Source organism: Gopherus evgoodei, chromosome 9 (genome assembly GCF_007399415.2).
Source record: "Gopherus evgoodei ecotype Sinaloan lineage chromosome 9, rGopEvg1_v1.p, whole genome shotgun sequence".
Taxonomy (NCBI): Eukaryota; Metazoa; Chordata; order Testudines; family Testudinidae; genus Gopherus; species Gopherus evgoodei.
Window position 1 is genome coordinate 94,574,465 of NC_044330.1, and position 21,289 is coordinate 94,595,753.

At 41.4% G+C, this 21,289-nt stretch overlaps 1 protein-coding gene across 4 annotated transcripts in view; it reads right to left on the bottom strand.

Moving 5' to 3' along the window:
- GRIA3 (glutamate ionotropic receptor AMPA type subunit 3) overlaps positions 1-21,289 on the bottom strand; it is a 205,988-nt gene that overhangs the window by 156,259 nt on the left and 28,440 nt on the right. For all 4 annotated transcript variants that reach the window (XM_030574935.1, XM_030574938.1, XM_030574939.1 and 1 more), the window contains one exon: positions 8,509-8,748. In XM_030574935.1, the coding sequence (XP_030430795.1) occupies positions 8,509-8,748 (240 nt within the window). The remainder of the gene's footprint in view (positions 1-8,508; positions 8,749-21,289) is intronic.

The window sequence follows — 21,289 nt, forward strand, 5'->3', positions numbered from 1 at the left end:
CAAAGAGACTTAGGTTATCTCATATTGAGATTATTACCTAAGGCACACAGGCAGGAAAGACAAAACTATCCCTTGGCCTATGAAACAGAATAGGTCAGCTTAGGGCAAGATTCTGGCAGACTCACTGAGCAGTACCTTCCTCTGTGCACAGTCCTGTTGAAGTCATTAGGACTACTCAGCATGAATAAGGGTGTCAGCATCTGCCTCTTAGTTAAGTGAAATTGCCTGGGCTGTATCCTAAAATTGCTTGAAACCAAACAATGCTTTCCCTAGGCACCACAGGCAAATGCAAGGCATTGTAATATTCCATCAGACAGAAACAGATCATTTTCTTATTAAACTTAACTGCATGGAATGTGACTTTTAATGCTAATTAATAGATTTCAGACCACAGGATTTACACTGCGTTATGTATTGTAGTAAAGTGCAAAAACAATCATTTCAATTTCTTACATAACATTATGCTCTTTATCAGACAGTAAGCATCAAAACATAATTCCAGGAAAAAACATGTAAGAGGGGCAAAATTGCAAGTTGCAGTTTGCTGAATTGCCAACTCATCAGTAGGTCTTTAAACTTTTTAGATATGACGAGGTATGGCTCTCCAAGCCACCCTGACATCTGATTCTATGGATCATCCACACAGAGGTCTAACCTCTACTCACAACAGCCTGAGCCTCATTCTCCCACCAAGATTTCTTCTTTTTTCCACTCTGTGCAAGTGAAAGGAGAAAACGAGATGGCCCTCAGAATGGCTATCTAAATGCTAGAGATATGTAATGTCCTAATGTCATGCACAGTATTCTGGGCTGGTATCCAAAATACTCCAGCAGTAGAGCCATAAACCTCAAAAAGAATCAAAGTTAGCAGTAATTCTTTCCTGTTATAGAGCCCTAGATGTTTTATAGTTTTTCAGGCATATGGTGTATGTTCCATTGTTCTTTTCCACAAACTGATACTTGCCAGAAGAAATGTAAAGAATCTTAATCCATTAGGAATCTTGAAAGTGTAAGTGAAACACATTGCATCAACTCTTACACATATAAGCAAAGTGACAAGAATGAAAGAAGACTTGAATATATTTGCAGCCTATAAGTAGTGACATTTTTTAAATGAAAAGAGTCCTGTGATTAATAGAGAGAAAATTATATTTGGCTCTAGCCAGTGTTGTGATTCCCACATTTCCTCATGTAATGCATTCAGCACAATATTTTGGTTGGAGGAATAACATCCAAGGCACTGAGGAAAGACCACTCTGATGAAACCAACAGTAGAGTTGTTGTCTGACACCTGGACATTCACCAATTCCTGCAACTGTTGTGAATTCCGTTGACAATTCAAACACTGCAATTAGTTTTCTTTGATGTAAGACAGAGAATGCAAATGGTCTTACATGGAAAAAGGTTATATGGTAGCTTGTAGTCTTTCACCGAGTTTAAGAAATTAGTTGTTTAGCAGCAGGGAAAATTCTCTGCCCTTGTAGCATGCTACTGTGCAGGATTTAGTGATTCTGTTTTGGATTACTTCTTCCACTTGTTTTATGCAGAAACTCATAAACCTTTCACATCCCCACACAGAACCATCATATTCTCTTTTCTTCTTGACATTACTGGTATTTGAATCCAGGTTTTCTGAGGTGAAATGCCAGTGTGTCAGTTCCCTATGTTACCCACTGTCTGGTGGTTTGAGCTGGTTGGGAATTTTTTTGTTAAAATACTTTTTTTGGTTGGAAAATGTGATTCACTGAAACCAAACCATTTCGTGGAAAGGGTCAGTTTCAAGCAAATTCTTGACTAAAAATATTTTTTAAAAAAGTTTTGAAATTGTCCAAATCTTTTGTTCTGACATTTTCAAAGTGAAAAATTCCAGTTTTCCAGCTCAAAACAATTTGTTTGTAAATGTAAGCTGATTATAGTTACAATCTTTTTAAAGGTTTGACATTTAAAGAAAACATTTCAAAATTATTGAAACAAACCCCCAAGCTTACTATTTTTTTCATCGGATTTTTCAGCTGGTGGACATTCGAGATTTTCCCATTTCAGAATGGGAAAAAAATTAATCTCAAATCTATTGCTTGCCTGGCTATATTGGGGAGGTATGTATATATAAAGGTTTGGGGGTTTTGTTTTTAAGTGAGTTTAGAGGCTGTGAATTCTCACCAGAAAGATGAAGGGAACTACCTATTTCTAGGAACAGTCATCAATATATGTATCAAAGCCATGGTCCCGCAAGTTAATGGCAAAATTGTATTTCTGCTGGAGCATGGTAGTCTCAGGTGTCACATTCTCTGTCCTAATGGTACAAGGTTAGCAGTGGTATTGCTACGATAGGCATATCTGACTAGTTCTGGTCTTCACCCAGGGGAGTGACTATGATCATTCTCATCGTCCAGATCATAGGAATTTTGATGAGACTTTATGATAGCTGATCACTGAGCTATACCGTTCTAAGTATGTGAGCGAGATGGCAGCTACCCATGTCCTGCTACCCATGTGTGACATAGCCCTTTTGCATTTTCCTTCAGAGGCATGTGAAGAGGAGACTGGACAGAGTCACCAATGATCTGCTAACATCCTGCTTTTCGGTGGTGCTGTTTTGCGCCTGACCTGAAGCATGAGTGTGGAAGTACAAAACCTTTCCTCTGCTCTGTAGTAATAACAACATGTGCATATCTGCTTTCCTACACAACATATTGCACAAGTGTCACTGCTGACACCTGCTCCCAACACCTGCCACAATGACTTCATCTAAGCAGATCCTCAGTGTGATGTTCCTACAGATAAGCTCATTTTGAATCTACTAGCATTTGGCCACCTTATTGTTGAATAATGGCTCTTCACATCTTGGTTTGGGCACAGTTGCCTATGTTGTTGTGTACACATAGCCAATTATCTACAGTTTGTTATGGTAGCAATGTGCATGCTTTCCATTATGAAGATGTCTGCGTACGGCTAATTAAGTGTGATCTGCAATGAGCCTGCTTCTTGCAGCCCTCTCCCTTTAGCAGTCCTCAATTCTGCTTCTCCAAGAACACCTACTGCAAAAGTGACTTGTCCTTTGACAGTGAATATGGACTGTAGATAACAAGCCTCACTGGGTAAACGCAGTAATATGCAGAAGAACTATTCTTGGCCGTCTGCAGATGTTATGAATAAGGCCTCAAGCCATTAAATGAGTCCAAGGCCAAATCAAGAAAATCCATGGCCCTAGACACAACTTACATGGGACCTCACAGCTCTACCTCTAAGCTGTGGGCTTTCTCCAGGCATGGCCCCACCCACCTTAAAGACAACAGCGGGTTTCAGAGTTAAAATAAACAAGACAAATCACATCTCTTGGAGCTATTGTTTCAGGCTCTCTGCAGACTCAGGCATCACTTACACTTGGTTCACATTTTGAAACTTTTCTTTGCATCATTGAAGGTTAGCTACATAATTATTTTTTTAAATGAAAGCTGAGATTCTGATCTCATGCGACTCCAGGAGCTGTGGCCCTAGGCACAGGACTATAATGCCTGTGCCTTTATCCAGCCATGATCAAATCCACTACCAACCTTTTAAAAATGCATGAGACAACAGCTATTGAGTAGCTTGTTTACCAAGACATTCCATCCACAGATACTTAATTAAATTACTAACTTCAGAAACTGGATCTTAAACAGCAAATGAGTGAAATTCAGATTCTGTCTAAATGGGTGCAAATCCACTGAGTCTGACCAGATATTTTATTAACATTCCGGCACCTCAATCAAGGTTGCAGCCCCATTGTGCTACAAGGCACTGTACAAACAAAGGAAGACGGCATCCCTGCCCCAAAGAGCTTACATTCGAAGCTGACCAGTGTCCTCCAAAGAAGGGAGCAAAGGATACACCCACATGTACACAGATTATTCCACATGACTTGATTCTCAGTGAGCTGCATGATATAAATAAATACGTTTGTGCCAAAAAAGGTTATGGTAATTTTTGAGTGCACCATCTATGTGTTAAAAATATACTTTTACATAGTTAAGTGTCAAATCTGGTGAGATCTTAGGTCAAAAATGCAAATGTCATTTGGAGGCTTTTAGAGAGCAAACCAACTGTATAAAAAAGTGATTCTGACACAAAACATAAAATGAAACATTAGTTAAGAAGCATATTAAAAATTCAGATTAAACAAAAGCTTCAGTAATACAATCCACAATACTAGCTGCATAATTAAACAAAAGAGACATGTAGCTCTCACATGAAATTAAGGAGAATCTAAAATGCAAAGGCCTGAATCTTCTTTTACCTAACCTTAGTTTTACATCAGTGTAAGCCTAACTGACTTCAATGGAATAACTATTGATTTAGGCCAGCCTAACTGAGAGGAGAACCAGGCCCTAAGACTGGAAACAAACATGATGCTTAGAATGAAAAATAATCCTCAGCATGAAATATATAAAGGTGGCTTTCTCAATGCATGCTATCCGAGTTCAGAATGGCTTTCTGCCTGTAACCCTGTCATCATTTCATCCTGACATGATCTTAATTAGCCTTAGTTCTACTGCAGAGAAGCCTACTGAGGCATTTAGCACCAGCTAATTAATCAGATATTTTGTGTGTAATATAAAAGCAGGACAGCAACTGACAGTGTCGATTCATTGATTTGAGTAATCCAAACAGAAATTAACCCTGCCTTTTCCCATTTGAAGGAAATGAGGTTCGTGGCATAGAATGAATATTCTGACACATTTCTTTTACTATCCATTGCTGATTGTCTTTTTTTTCCTTAACAGATTTTTCCTAATATACCATGACTTCCCATAAAGCATAATTTTTTTCATCTGTTACTTGGAGAAGATCATGTGAGTTTAAATGTCACTCATATTTAAGGGTTTTACTGCAGTATAAGTCAAACCACTAACAATATCAATCCTGAGACAGATTTTAATGTTTTCATTTCTGCTGCAGGATTTCAGGCGCCTTGTATTTTCTTAGATTTTGTTATCTGATTTCGCAGCATAGCTCCAACTTGTGAGAAATGACATCAGATTTTGCACCCATTATGTAAATATTTGTGGGTGCAATTTATAGCACTTAGTCGCCTCAGAAAATAAACAAGGTAATTAGGCGTCTATATGCTATGAAATGCACACACAATTACTTGCACAATTAGAAGCATTATTGTCTATCTGTTTTATTGTATTTCTCAACTTTACTCTGTTTGGGATGCATCTTTGTTCTCTGCATCACAAGAGACATGAAATCATGATGTCATGTCTATTGATGTCAAAGGGTTAACCATATGATTATACTGTGTGGTGAAGAAGAAAAAAAAATCACTGTTTAAGGAAAATAGTTTCATAGGAAAGCTGACTCCTATAGTCTTAGCTTGAAGTAGTTCAGCAAATGACATAAAACCACAGGTAGGCTTCTTCAGTTTTGTCTGACATCTGTAATATGCTACAGTATTTATTAATAGTAAATGCAGAGCTTAATAGCTAGCAGTGTCTTGCTTCAGCAGAATACAGTAAAACTACCTGCAAGAACAATTTGCTCAGTAACTAATGTTAAACATATGAAGGAGTAGCTTAATGTATTGTGATTTCTCGCAGATAGTCCAATTCTAAGAACAAGCCAGTAAGATAATAACCTTTATAGAGAGGAGGTATTTAAATGATAATTTATTTCAGGAACTGACAGCAAATTGCTCAACATTTTCTCTCTATAGTATTTATGTCCTAAAGCAGTTGACTAGCTATGGTATAAATTATGAAAAAGTATGACAGCTCCAGTGTTTTCATTTTCAACGGAATCTCAGCACAGGCATAAGTAAGTCTTTTATTCACTCTCCAGTGCAGGCAGCCATTCACCATTATTACTGTTCGGGCTCTTGAGATGCTCTCTTATTTGAAGACCCATCACAATAAATTAGGCAGGCTTCTGAAACGGCCAAATATTTCAGGTGCTGTCAGCTAGGATTACTGCTCATCAGACAATGGGATTTAATGTCAACTTCTCACTGGATAATGCTCTGCTTCTAATTTGCTCTCATGGTTTTTAAAAAAAATACAGTAATTTTAACGTCAATAACAATGACACAAACACCAAAGTTGTTTTCACCAGACTTAACACACAGGATCAAAGTGTTTTGGTTCCTGTTTTAACATGAAGTTAATAATTTATCTAACAAGGGTGGCTGAGGACATATGTCATGGAAGGCAAAGAAAGAACAATCCCAGCCATTGGTCTCGCCACACATCAGAACCAACCAAAACCTTTCCCCAGGCTCAGATTCAGTGAGAGAAGGATTTCTCTTTGCCTACTCTGCCATCCCTGCAATCCTCCAATAAGTACTGACATCTTTTCCAGCCATACAAGCTAACCAAAGACATAGAGTCTTCCTTCATCTTGGAAGAGCACCCCCGATACGCCAGTAACTCCCGTAGGCTCTTCACCGGCCCTTTGCAGTTCTTGAATTCAAATTTCCCACATGGTTTCATGTGTGTACCACCAAGGTACATGAAATATGAAATCCACGCTAGCCGGGACTGCTGGGCTCATAATGGGATCGTCAAAAACAACTGTAAGGCTCTATTAAGATGATATGAATAAAGAAGCAGACAGCTGGGTCCAACATAACAACTGTAGGGGGAGAGAGCATAACAGAGCTAGACCCAGATTCTTAGGTCTCATTTTCACTAGGAAAAAGGTGTGTTTTTAACATGTTTAAAATTTCTGCAAAGACAGGGTAAGTTGTAGTTTCAATGTGTGTTTGATGGTCAAGGTAAACCTCAGAACCTGCCCTACAGTTTACCATGACCAACCAACTCATGTTAAAACAACAATTTGCCTTGTATTCACTAGAATTTTACACATTAACTAACATGTTAAATTACACCCTTTCCCCAGTATCGCAATAGCCCCAGAGTTTAGAAAAGTTTTAGAGAAGGCTCTACACGTGAATGATTTTCCAAACTAAATCGAACCCCCAAACCTTTTGACTTTCAATCATTGCTAATCATGAACTTGGAGCACTAATGCATTTCTTTTTCTGAGTAAAACATGTTCATCTTAATTCTTTCAGGTCACTTTACCATAGAAAATATTAAATACCATTTTGTAATGATCATTTGTTGATATTGTTCATTTGGTTCCTAGATAAAAGACATTATGGTCACCTTAGAGTTCAAGTAAAAATACACATGGTAATTTCATATACTGAATTAAATCAGAGACATAGAAGTTTGTGTAGTGGGTCTCAAAAGGTTCAAAACTACCAGCATTCTCAACTGCAGAGAATTCTTAAATTCTCCATGTATTTCTACTTGATCTCATAGATTAGTAGTACCTTTCAATTTTACCATGATCTATGCTTCCCAAAATCTATCAGCACTCTTATGTCTCTCTGCACGACCAGTCCCATGTTTTTAAAATGTTAGTCTACACAAAATGTCTGCCCAACCTTTAGCTGCACCAAACATCATGAAAACTTTGCACAAATCCATTTAGTGATACAGGTCAAATGTGGCCTCTTGGGACTTGACCTTTGTCACTCTGCTGTACACCAAGCCCCTGAGAGCTTCATGGCAATGATATAACCCAGATCCTTTTGCTCCAAAAGTGACATCCCCTACTATTTAAACTGAAGGAGAATCTTCATGAGACATGTAGGGCGTAGGGCCCACAGTTACCTGTTTTGAATCTATGCAAAGGAGGGCAGTGGTACACATACACATTACTAGTTCATTACAATAAAATGTTACACAGAAATTCCCATACTGAATCAAACTTGTGGCTCATTTAATTCAGTATCTTGTCAATGGCCAGCATCAGATATTTCAGAGAAACCCCTACAACAGATAGATCTGGGATAATCTGCTCCCACCCAACCCTGAAAAATCTCATCCTAATTCATAAAAGTTAAAGGCTGATTTAATAACTTAAGCATGAGGTTTAATATCCCTTCCATGTTATTTTTAGTATTAGCTATTGTAACTCCAGATATTCTGGTTATCCATATACATGTCCAATCTCTCGCTGACACTCTATGCTACACATCTGTGTAGTACTTTTCATCCCAGAGATCTTAAAACATTTCATAAATTATATGCTTACCACAGCACTGAAGTGCAGCCCACTCTGGGGTGCAGTGTGGCAGCCAAGTGGGAAAACAGGCATTACTATTGTCCAAAGCACAAACACATAGTTATGAAAAGCACAATGGGATCTTCAATGCCGGTGCAAAATAGGTCTTGTGTAACAATAAACTGCATGGTGTTTATCTTCTCTACATTGGAAGGAGTCACCCTACCAGAATTTTAACCTTTGGTTCCAGGGAACACAGGTGTTCCAAAACTAATGCTTACAGCATTAAGTTATTCCTCCTGCAAACATATTTGAACCTTTTGTTTTCTAGGACAATTAATCAGAAAGAATGACTTGTGTTCAAAAGCAACCATGGATGCATTGCTTGATATTGGTTACATTAATACTTCCAGCAAGTTAGATAATAGAAAGCCTCCTAAAAGGATGTTCTTACCTCTTTCTGTATCGTAGAGGTATACAAACTTTTCCCATTTGTAATGAGTCAGAAGGCTCAGGATGGCTCCTTTTAACGCTGGCCGCATCTGAATGACAAACTGCACATCTGCATCTGTTGGGAAGCTGGGTGTGACAAAGGACGTGTGCAGAGCTCCACAAAATGATGTCAGTGTGTTCATGGACATCTGGTCATAGAATCCAAAGATGGCATAAACTCCTCTAGAAAACTGTGAACAAACTAACAAACAAAAGACAGAACTGTTACAATCTGAAACCACCATGAAGCAGTGTTATATAATTAATGGGAGGGGTCAGCAGGAAAAAGGAAAATTGCAGTTCTAGTTGCGAAGTGTTCAGCGTCAGCCCAAGGAAAGTAACAAGATCCAGAGTAGAAGGCCCCCTGCTCTGAGCCCACCTGCCTTTAGGCCCCAATGTTTAATGCAGAGATTGTCAACTCAAACATCCCAGCTAATCTCAGCCTCCGGGGACTATCCTGGAGAGAGGAGGAGGTCTCAAGATAGGCAAGCCCTTGATCTTTGAGCTACACTACATACTTGTCAGCTGTATTTCTATTTCCCAACATAATATCATACATATGAAATAAATCCTCTAAAGGGCAGAGGTTTTTTTAAATTATTTTTATGTTGGCAAAACTAACCAATGACAAAACAGTTATGAGACTTTTAACCATGGGAGCGGAGCTGGGCAATAAATCCGGTACATCTTACGCCCCTTGTATTTCCTTGGCTCACAGTTACGAAGTTCATTCTAAGTAAAAACAAAATTTCAGCACCAGTCCCATGCCCACTTGTGAGCTGCTGAGCTCTTTCATCTCCTACCAGAGTTGATGGGAGTCAGTGTGGCTCAGCACCTCATAGGAGTGAGCTCCTTATGTTCCTAATCTATGTTACAGGCATAGTTAGTAGCATCCAGATAGCAATGAATGAACATGGCTGCTCTGAGAAAGTAACAAAATAAAGGAGTATATTGATTAGATATTAGTATGCATTCATACTAATGAATACTACACTCTGGCTATAGAGTTTCATTTCAGCAGAAGTAGCTAATGACCATGGGACAGAGATTTTTTACTCATATATCTTTTAACCAGTATCTTCAGGGGAAAGCCAGATACCCCAACAACCACCACCATCCTACAACTACGGGGAGCCAATTGGCACATGCTATGTATCCTTTTGGAAACCCAGTAATCCCTCCTTGCTACAGGCATAAAACTCCAGTTTCACACCCCACAGGGTCATGAGACATCAGACCTTCAACAAGTTACTGGTGCAGGAAGCCTGGGTCTAAGGGAGGTGTAATTCTTTTCAGGTGGTCATGGTAAGTCACATTTAAGGAACAAGGGGCCCATTTCCTTTGGCAAGGGTTTAGCAACAAAAAGTGGCTGTTTGAATGGGAAGATGGGTTAGCGGGGGGCAGGGGAGGTTGTCAAAGAGCATTCCTTTTTACAAAGACTTGTTTATAAAGCTGTTTGGTTGCTTAAAAGTGTAAAACAAAACCCATTACCAATATTTAACATCAGAAGAATACTTTAGTGAATTTGGTGCTCATGAAAGGTGCCAAATGACATCTTAGGAGACCGTGTCCTGCCTTTATCTGAATAGCCACAGCTTAGGCAGCAACAGTGCTGTCCTCTGCACGGTGCCCCATGCCCCACACTGAACTAAGCTCTCATATTAGCGCTGGACCATTCCCCATGTCCAATGGAAGCTGGTGAGACAAAAATATTTCAGCCACCCGTAATCATTACCCTTGCCTAGTAGCCACACATTTTACCTAGCAAGATGCAAGGGAAATGAATTACATATAAAAGAAGCCAGGTCTTCTACATGAAGATATATTGCTTTCCAAAGTACTACACCGAAACATTCATTTCTACCACAAATGCTAACATTCAGAATCATTAAAGCCTGTTTATCATAAAAAGGACTCTCCAATACCAAGTCATTGACAAGGCATCATAGATAACACCTTGAATAGCTACTCAGCTGTGAGCATTTGATTTTCTTCCAGGAGACCCACATGCAAAAATATAAGTGCCATTAAAGAATCCTTTTAAGAGCTTAACCACTGTAAATGGATGTGAGCAAAAGTGGATACCAACAGCAAATAATAGCAGCTGCTTTTAGAGAGAAAAAAGAGGAAGGAATAAATAAAGCACCGACTTTAAAGAAAAAGTTTACAGAAAGTCTCCACAGCAGTAAGAAGAAAAAGATACAAAGGCAACCACAGTACAACTAGCATTTATTCCTATGGGTATTATGACACAGGAATTAACAGATTGCCTAAAATGCACTTTTGTTAAACTATGTACCAGCGGAAGATAAAAACTGAAAGTCTGCTATACAAATGACCTACTGAAGAAACAAATAAAACAAACTGTGTTGCAGGCAAAATAGAAGCCTATCAAAAAGAAGGGAAAAAATAAAGGCTCTATCTGAAATTATGACAGTATCAGGATCATTTTAACAGCTTAAGATCTGTCAACTCTATAAGAAAATCTACTGAGTTAGGGCATGATCCTGTGAGATGATGAGTGCCCTCACCTTCCACTGACTGAGCACCTTGTAGACTCAGATCCTTAATACAGTATCATGGATCATGTTCTGTAGAGAACATTTAAGCGAATACATTTGTGCTAAATGCCCTGTTCTTTTATGTGTTCTCCTGGTCAGGGAAGCAAGAAGTGTGCTGTTGAAATCTGAAAACTATTAGGTCCTCACCGTCCCTTTCTGTCTTCTCTCTGCTCTGGGGATGGCCCAACAAAATGAAAAAAACCATAGACATACAATCCCTGCAGCAATATGCTGTGATCCCACAATGTGAATGCACTGCTACTGCCCTCTACTGGCTAAAATATCAGACTTGGTCAAATACGCATTATCATGTAGTCCTTTTACGGCTTCAGCCTACAGATGACATAAACCTTAAAACAACTTCACAGGTGTGATTCTTGCTGAGATTACTACTGCTAAATGAATAATGTTCAACCCAACATGTTTTCCCATTGTCATCCATTGTCATCCCAACACAGATTTACCATCATCAGACTTCCAGATGCCATGGCAATCAGTCCAGGGCTAGAACCTAGTCAGGTAAACACTTTAAGTGCTACATTGATGTACAAATTTTGATTCTGAAAGAGTTTCAGCAGAAATTATTATATATGCCTAAAAAACTACAGCAAAACATTTTCCATACATTTATGTGGTATCAAAGACAACTGTCTGACTTAGGGTATCAGTTCTTATTTTTCATCAGAATGAATGCTTGCGAGAAAACTGGCTTTACGTTACCAAGCTGTCAAATACTAAACCAACAGAACCTAATCTTAAAAATATCCTGTTTTCCCCCTTCATAGTGGAGTAACATTTAAGTTCCTGATCTTGAAAGTCCAGTGCCTTAGAATTTCAGTCAGACTCCCTTGTTTCTGTTATTTCACACAGAGGCTATGCAGGGCTTGATTTTCAGAAGTACTTGAGAACTTGCAACTTGGCTGAAATCTATGGGTGCTGAGCACCTCTGAGATTAGGCCCTGTAGACCCCATCTCTTCAGCCAAATTTTCTTTCTCTTGCCATTTTAAAAAGTAGAGTTAAATTGTGTCTATATTCTGACTGGCTCATCCCCACTTCTATGGGCATGAGTATTATGAACAGGGAAGTTGTTTAGTGATTGTGGGCAGATGGGTACGTGACAGCATCTATGCCAAAAGATGCCTAAAAATCAACAGCAGGATCTTGCCTGCCTGGAGCATCCCAGGACAGTTACTCACTACTCTGAATCTGCCTCTCAGCTGGAACTCTAGATGCATTTGTTGGATCACAAAGAATTTATAGTTTTGTCTTAAAACAAAAAGAGCATCTTTTATTTCTCCTGAATTATGTCTCTATTCAGTACAACTCTACATATTTAATACTTTTTAGAGTGACTTGATAAGCTACATTACTTTAGAATATCTTCATCTCTTAAAGCTTCCCTGCTTCTTTCTCTGCAGCTTAAAACTTCTGATTACCTATTCGGCACACACTGTAGGGTGCCGATCTGATTTAATTGGCCCATTTAAGGGGCAAATAAACTTCTATTTTTATAAGGGGAAGATAAAGGGACAGTTACCTTATCCTCAATGCTCATTTGCTTTTTTGAACTTCTAATTCTGTTATGATTTTGTAGCATAAAACTCTCTTTCACTAAGTGTTTTGCTCACCCATAGACTTACTATTGCTGGCTTTCCAGCAAATACATCTTTAAGTGAATTTTAAATTTCCTTACCATACTAATGACATTAATCAACGATCCACATTTAAAAGCAGGTGCATTAGCAAACTACTCACCCAGTTCTATTTTTCTCCCTTATACAACTTTTCCACCGAATGCAGGGTCAGTTTTCATTATTATTATTTTTGATAGTTCAGCACAAATTATGTTTGCTTTTCCTTATTGGAAGTACAGCAACAGTCAATCACAGAAAGGGATTGTTAAATACGCAATTTTGTTGCAGCAAAAGACAATGCAATTTTTTTCTAAGAAGCAATGTCAGAGGCAGGCTGATCACACCAATAATTATTGATTCTACGAATTGCTTACCCTCTTCAGTCATTGCAATATAATCATTAATTCTAATACAGGAAAAGAAACACTAATCATTTTATTTTAGTATTTTAAGCACAAAGGGGGTTGTTCATCTGACAAGGAGATGAAGTACAGTACAGAATTTGGTATGTACCCCCCCCAGAAGAGGGGGGATGCCTTAAATCCAATTTAGAAAGCAATTTCGATAACAGTAACAAATGAAGCAACATTTACTAGTTATATGGAAAGGCTGGAATGATTTGAAAGTACAACAAGGAATGCAACACACATTTCTTATAGCAAAACAGCAGCATATATTTCAATACAGTATTTAAAGCAACATAGAGAAGGCTGATCCACAGAACTCTGCAAGTAAGTGCTTTGCCTATCCAATATCTAACCCCCTTTACCTGGCTGGTGCCTCCCTTGCTTTCCTAATGCATTCATTATTGCTTATGACTATATGAGCCCCAGCAAAAAATGACCTACCTGTACATTCCATACAGTTACAGTACAGGCATAAGTTGTATAAAGATTGTTCATAGGAGAGGGAAGACGAACTGTAATACTGCATGCTGTGAAGAGACACAGATAAACTAGTGGCAGCTGTATTAGATAAGCCCGTAATCATCTATGTTTGTCCTCTGCAACAGATAACCCATTATTCCCATTTCTTTTGATCACACTCAAGCACATCTGGTAGCAATAACAAGCATAAAGTTAGGCGAGACATTTTGGCATGAGGTAATGCAGGGAGGCAGCCTAATCAAAGAGTAGTTGAGACACTTCTGCTAACAGGATAAGAAGTTAACTGCCATTTGTCTCCACTCATATGGCATAAGAGATGAGGTGGCAGAAGCTGATGAATCCTTAAGGGTGTCAAGAGACGATGAAGAACTTTAGGGTCATGCGGGTTTGAAGTGATTCCTGTCAAGGGAAGAAAATATTTGTAGGGCTAACAAACATACCAGCCAAGAACACAAGAGGTATATTTACACTGCACACTAAGCTGGGTTCTGACTCAGGTTTGAGCCCAATCCCCCTTTCTTTCCACACACAAATCAGCCTGTCTTGGGTCAGCAATTGCTCAGGATCCATGTCCTAGGACCCTGCTAGGGGTGTGTGACAGAGCCCGAGTCCTGCTGGACTTAGGTTCGAGTCCTGCTGGACTTAGGTTCAAGTCCTGTCATTTTGCACTGTGGACATAGCTCAAGCTGCAGATCTGAGTCAGAAGTGTAGTATGGATGCGTTAGCATGGCTGTGAGACGCAGGCCCAGCAGTTGTAAGCCCAGGTTTACAATGCAGTGTTTATGCTTAAGCAAGGACTTGGAAACTGTCTCCACAAGTCTGGGTCTCACGAACCCTGGGTTTACAACGCAGTGTACACACACCCTACATAGTTCTGACAGATTAGGCTGTCTTCACATTCCACCACCACCTATTTGATATAATTACCCTGGGTACACGTTTCCTTTCTAATGCTCAGACATTCATAGAAATGGCCAGATGGGACCATTACATCATCTAGTCTGACCTACTGTATTTCACAGGCCATTAAATTTCACCCAGCTACTCTTGTATTGAGGCCAACGATTTGTGTTTAACAAAAACATATAGTCCAGAAAGACATGATTTGATTGTAACACTTCTTAAATGTACTGTACCTTAGCAGGAAAGAGAAACATATTGATTAGACCAGTATTCTGGTTGCTACACATTTAACAGACTTCTTTCACACAAAAGAATCCCCAATTGAGCACTCAGAACCAGTTGATTCGTCCTAGCTGAAGCCTGAACCTCATTTCACCAAAAGAAAACCAGAGTCCAACTTCCACATCAGAATCCCAGCCTCCCAATCCCACCCACAAGAGTGTTCCATGCAGAATGCTGTGGTTACACCTGACGTGATTTCCAGACTGTAGGCCCCCAGGAAGGCTCTAGGGGACAGAGCCTCACAAAGGTGCCTGATTCTTTCACAGCAGTTATTGGATATTGGAGGTCTCGTTGTTAGTTTTGATTTTTGTTTTCTAACACTATTTAGTTCTTTCAACTTCTTGCGGATTATGAATATTCATGACACACAGAGTTTGTATTAGTTGTGACATTTCTGCAGTCTGTTAGGTGGAAGCTGACAGTATTGTATTGGTTAGGGAAAAGACGCAATTTTTCCTCATGTGCAGCTTATTTTCTCTGAGGTCTTTAGTTAAACAAAACAAAACCACCTGCTTTCACCTGCAGACAATTAGTGTGTCATTGGAGAGATTTATAAGGTTAACTATGGATAAAGCCAACAATACTGACAAGATGATGAGTGAATTTTAGCCTGTTTGTTCCATTCAATGATGTCACTAACAGGACCAGCGCCAGGGTTTCTTGTGCCCTAGGCGCACGGCCATTTCGCTGCCCCCCGCGCTGATCCCGCAGCTCTGGTGGAGCTGCCGCAGGCATTCCTTTCATGTGGAGGGTCTGTTGGTCCGTGGCTCCGGTGGAGCTGCCGCAGGCATTCCTTTCCTGCAGAGGGTCCATTGGTTGGTGGCTCTGGTGGAGCTGCCGCAGGCATGCCTGCGGGAGGTCCACCGGAGCCGTGGGAGCAGCTGACCATCCGCAGGCATGACTGCGGCAGCTCCACTGGAGCCGTGGACCAATGGACCCTCCGCAGGCATGCCTGCGGCAGGTCAACTGGAGCCGCCTGCTGCCCCCCCGGCAAAATGCCGCCCCCTCAATAATCCTGACGCCCTAGGCGATTGCCTAGGCTGCCTAAATGGTAGCGTCGGCCCTGGTCGCTAATAGACAATTTTTAAACGCTAGAACAGAGTCCTTACACACCTGGCTTATAGTGTAGTTAAGAAGAGAGGGAATACTGGATAGTAGTTAAAATAGGGTACTGGAGACCAAGATATCTGGATCCAATTCCCACCTGCACCCCTGACTCCACCTTCACCTTGGAAAGGTTACTTCACCTTTTTCTACCTCAGTTCCCTTCTTGGAAAAATGGGCACAATAAAACTTACGTATGTCACAGGGGCATTGTCAGGCAGACAGGCATTACTGTAATTCTCATGTATTTCTCACAAAACAGATTCTTAAGTTTTGTGCTTCCATTCCCCTGAACCACAGGATTGCCATGGGATTGTCATAGAGCACCCTCTTGCGGCAGACTAACACAGAACAGGCACATCTGCTTCCATTTCTCCTTCACGGGTTCCCAGAAACTCCACGCTAGCCTTCTTGACTCACTAACACAGTGGTGAGCTGGAGCCAGTTCGCACGAATCAGTTGTTAAATTTTGAAACAGTTTTAGAACTGGTTGTTAATCTGTTTCCCTGCGAGGGGGCCCTGCAGCTTGGATGGGCTCTGGCCGGAGAGTGATGTAATTCCTCTTCCGGCTGCCAGGGGCGCTGCGCTGCGGGAGCCATGTGGGCCACCTCCTGGCCCTGACCACAAGCCCTGTTGCTGCTGCTCTCCCCTGACCCCTGGCCCTGGGGCTCCCGCTGCTGCCTGGTGGGTCCCCGGCTGCTCTGCTGGGCCTGGGCTGAGTCCTGCTGCTTGGGCTGCTCCGAGCCACTCTCCCTATGAGTACCCGCCACTCTGCCCGCAGCCAGCCCCTGCTGCACCCCCTGCCCTGCCTGCATCAGCCCCGCACCCCCTGCCTTGCCCACACCAGCCCAGCACCCCCTACCTGCAATCAGCCCCTGCCGCACCCCTTGCCCTGTCTCCAGCCAACCCTGGCACACCCCCCTGTGGCCCTGCCTGAAGCCAGCCAGCCCCACACCCCTCTGCCCTGCCTGAAGCCAGCCCCTACCTCCAGTCACCCCCTGCCCTGCCTTCAGCAGCCCCACACCCCTCATCTCCAGCCAACCCCGCACCCTCCTGTCTCCAGCCAGTTCCACACCCCCTGCCCTGCCTCCAGCTAGCTCTGCCCCATGTCCCTGTCTGTAGCCAGCCCCACGTCTATTGGTGCCCTGCAGTTCCCAGGGCAGTAACCCTGCACACCTGCTTCAATGAGGGGGGCAGGGAGCAGCTGGGACCCACACATGTGCACACCCTAGGGTGACCAGACAGCAAGTGTGAAAAATTGGGATGGGGGTGGGGGGTAATAGGAGCCTATATAAGAAAAAGACCCAAAAATCGGGACTACCCCTATAAAATTGGGACATCTGGTCACCCTAGCACACCCCAGGGAGTGGTGGGGACCCACACATGTGAAACAGAGCTCATTTCTAGTTCAGGCCCATCTTTTTAAAAAAGAACTTTAGGTGGGGTTAACATACAGCCGTATTTTCCCAGACATGTCAGGCTTTTTGGTTCTTAAATCGTTGTCCGGTCCCAGGAAAATACAGACATATGGTAACCCTATTGGTGCAAAAAAATACATACTGTGGCACATCCCTTAAATCAGAACTTTTTATAGGGAATCAGTTGTTAAGATTTTGGCAGCTCATCACTGCACTAACACCTTATCTTCCCCATCGGAAACCTGATGGAAATACCTTGTGAAATGCAGACATCCACCATAATGATCCAAGACAGATTCAAGCCATTGACCTCGCTGTGAAAGTCTCCCTTCCCCCAAACCGTTGAGCCTTCCAGTCACCTTGAAATTATTCATTCTTCACAAATGTATGTTTGATTTACCAAATACCGCGACAGACTTCATTGTGTTTAACAAGTAGAACACCAACAATCAGGGCTCGCTTTATTAACTGTGGGGCCTGATTCGAATACCTGGCAGCAGTCCAGGACTTCGGCGGCACTTTGGGGGTAGAGGGGTCTGCTCCGGGTCTTCCGTGACACCGAAGGACCCCCCGCCACCGAAATGCCACCGAAGACCCCCGGAGCAGACCTCCCCGCTGCTGAAATGCCGCCAAAGCCCCGGGCCGCCAAAGCCCTGGATAAGTAAAAAAGTTAAAAAAATTTAAAAGGCGCCCAAGGCATGGTGCCCTCTTAGGTGCGAGGCCCAATTCTGGGGAATTGGGTGAATTGGCCTAAAGCCGGCCCTGCCAACAATAAAAATCAGCCTGCTATATGTACTAATAACGGCAAGGCAATCTGTGAGCTCTGGTGTTTTCAAAATTAGCACATTTTAAATGTCCTATGCAATGTACAGGACATCCATGCACACTGCGATTTCAATCATTTGAAAAAAACATAAAACAACAACCGCCCTCTCTCTGCCCTTACTGCTCCCCTCAACCCCATTTACCTTCTTCAGAAATACCAAGAAATATGAATCAATGTTTTCAACTTTCTGAAATATATTCGTGGAGCAGTGCTAGGAAGTGTTGCGAAGGGAAATGGGGTTTGGAATGGCTGGAAGCACGCTGTATTATGTTTGTTGCCATCACTTGGTCACTTGCTATTTAGTTACTTAGCTGCTTACAAAGCTAAAATTATGTAGAATTTGGGCCATTACACTGTCTTTACTTGTAGCTTACTGCCCAACAGCCAAAAATTATGTAGAAGCTGGAGAAACTTATGCTAAAATGAGTACTTTGGCCTACAACCTGCCAAAGTTTAACAAAAGCTCTTGAAATTCTTTATATTCCTGTCTCCTCTACAATGCTTAGAAACCCAAGAATGCTACATTCCACTTCCTAACTAAAATTCTGTTCTCTCAAAATGTCTGATCAGGGCATCTCTTTTGCTAGGCCCCAAATGTATAAACGTTGCTTGTCTTTATCCTGGGAAGCTTGATACTTGTTTCATGTTAAACCATGCAGGATTCAGCATGTTATAAGAATATTCTTTGTCAAAGGATATTTAACAGATTACCAGGGCCAAATACAAAAGGTAATCTGTTGGAGTTTTAGGGAACCAAAATGAAGGTTTAAAGATTAAACTAGATTAAAAGTCAGAGGAATGAGAACCTGCCATCCCATCAATTAATTTTTTCTTGGAGGATTTCAAAATGAATTATATATCTGAGGACCATGTTTTAATGTGTGCTGCGTAGGATAATACTGGATCTTGCCTAAAAGGATTTTTTATTATTATTATTATTATTATTATTATTATTATTATTATTATTATTATTATTAAAAAGTTAACGAGAGTTAAACAATGGTAACATTCCACAATATTCATTAATTTATCTTATTTCCCAGAGCGTTCAATTACATTGCCTGAAACCTCTGATTTATTTCAGGAAGACTATGTCAAAGTGCCACTCTGAAATATGACAGAGAAAGGGTGGATGAGTTATTATCTTTTACTGAAACAACTTCTGTTGGTGAAAGTAACAAGGTTTTGAGCTCCACAGAGGTCTTCCAGTCTGGGAAAGGTAATCAGAACAACACTGGAAACAATTCTTAAACTTCCATTTCTACTTAAATACTATAGGTTCCATTGCAGCACTTAGTTTTTTAAAAATTCGCACTGGGTTTCAATTTTGCACTGTGTTATGCTCAACGAAGGTTTCTTATTTGCAGCTTTGTGATGTGGCTTATTATTTATTATAAATAAATCCCTGGAAGTGTCATGAAACTGTTTAAAAAACTCATTAAATTCTTGCACAACGCATGAAAAAATCCTTATAAAAAGGACCAGGAATCCTTACAACACCCATGCACAGACATGCAGCCCCCCTTCTCCTCCCTCCACACTCCATTCACCACAACACCCTAGCCTCAAAGTAAGAGCACAGCACATCTCTAACCCTGGGCTCTGACCCCTTGCAGCATTTGTTAGAGGCCACCTGTTCATTATGTGCTTCAAATCTGCCCACCTCCTCCATCCACCCTTCATCAAGGCTCTCTTCTTTGCTCTCACAGACATAGCACAAAACACAATGCACAGATATTGCTTAGCAGCTGCCAGCCGTGACATCAACCACCTCCATCTACACTACAGCCTTTCAAATGCCCATTACGTTGTCACTCTGCAGCTACTCAGGATAGTTACCCTGAGGGGCCAGTAAAAGGCTTTATAAGCCAGAGGGTAAGGTGGGCCTCCCAGAATATGAATCGAGGAGAGAATCATAACAACAGTGGTCCTGGGAGAGAAAGTTCCAATTTTCATTGCAGAAAACAGGCCAGAATTTCAAAAGATCCAGGCATCATGGACCTTTCCAGATTACCCCATGTTAATTTTGAGCCTACCACGGTGATCAGGCACACCTTGCAATACCATGGACAAATATCCCTTCTTGCTGATGAACTTTCAGGCATGTGTAGGAGACAAAGAATAGGCATGTGTGTCTCATCAATGGCGTTAGTACAATTCAGGAAACCTAACCATGCAAATCCATCAAAGGCCAACTGTGCATTACCAAGCTTAATGACATCGGGGGAGAGTACCTTTTTGATAGCAGGGCACATCTCATGACAGCAGCCCTGATAGAGGACTACCAAGACCAAACTGGTTAGCTACTGAGCTGTAGTAGTGAGGAGTGGCAATCTTCCCAATAGTGATGGTCACTCACTTCTGCACACTGCGGGGAGCTTTCATGTAGGTATTATGGTGCTGTGGCTCCAGGGTGAACTGCACACAGATTTCTAGACCATCACTGCCACTCACCCTGGATCTGTACCACTAACCTGTCCAACCAGTCAGGGCTAGTTAGTGCTCGAGTCCAGATGTGGCTGCTCACTGAATGAAGCGGCTCCAGGAAAAGTTTATGAAAAAGTGACTGCTCAATTTCATTCTCCTTCTCCCCGGGTGCTTGTATCACCCTGCCTCTCAAGTCATCAGACATCTGAGATACAGGTGCATCTGCCTGTTCATATTAATGACAATCAGTTCGCAGCTCTCAGCAGTATTTTCTCCATGTTGACTGGCTGGCACCAGCTCACAAATAGATGAATAATGGGATGAAAGGAGAGGACTCATGGGAAGTTTTTAGTTTGACCGCAAGTCCCAGAATTCCAGTGTCTTATGGCAGATATCTCACAATGTACAGCAAGATGAATCCCAGAATGCATACAGTCTAGGAGCAGAACAATGCACCTTAGGGTTTTTGTCCAAAAAGCTGTGTCCTTATATGTAGCACTGTGTGGACACAATGATCCTAACGAGAAGGAGCTTAACACAAGAGAACAAAGCGGAGTGGGCACACTGCTTGCACAACAGTTGTTCTGGATCACGTAACATGGATAAACATAAGCTAAAACTTTCAGTGTAGATAATCCCTTACAGTTTGTGCATTTCTAATTTGCTATAGGTTAATTTGCAGTATGTTCCTGTTTTTATA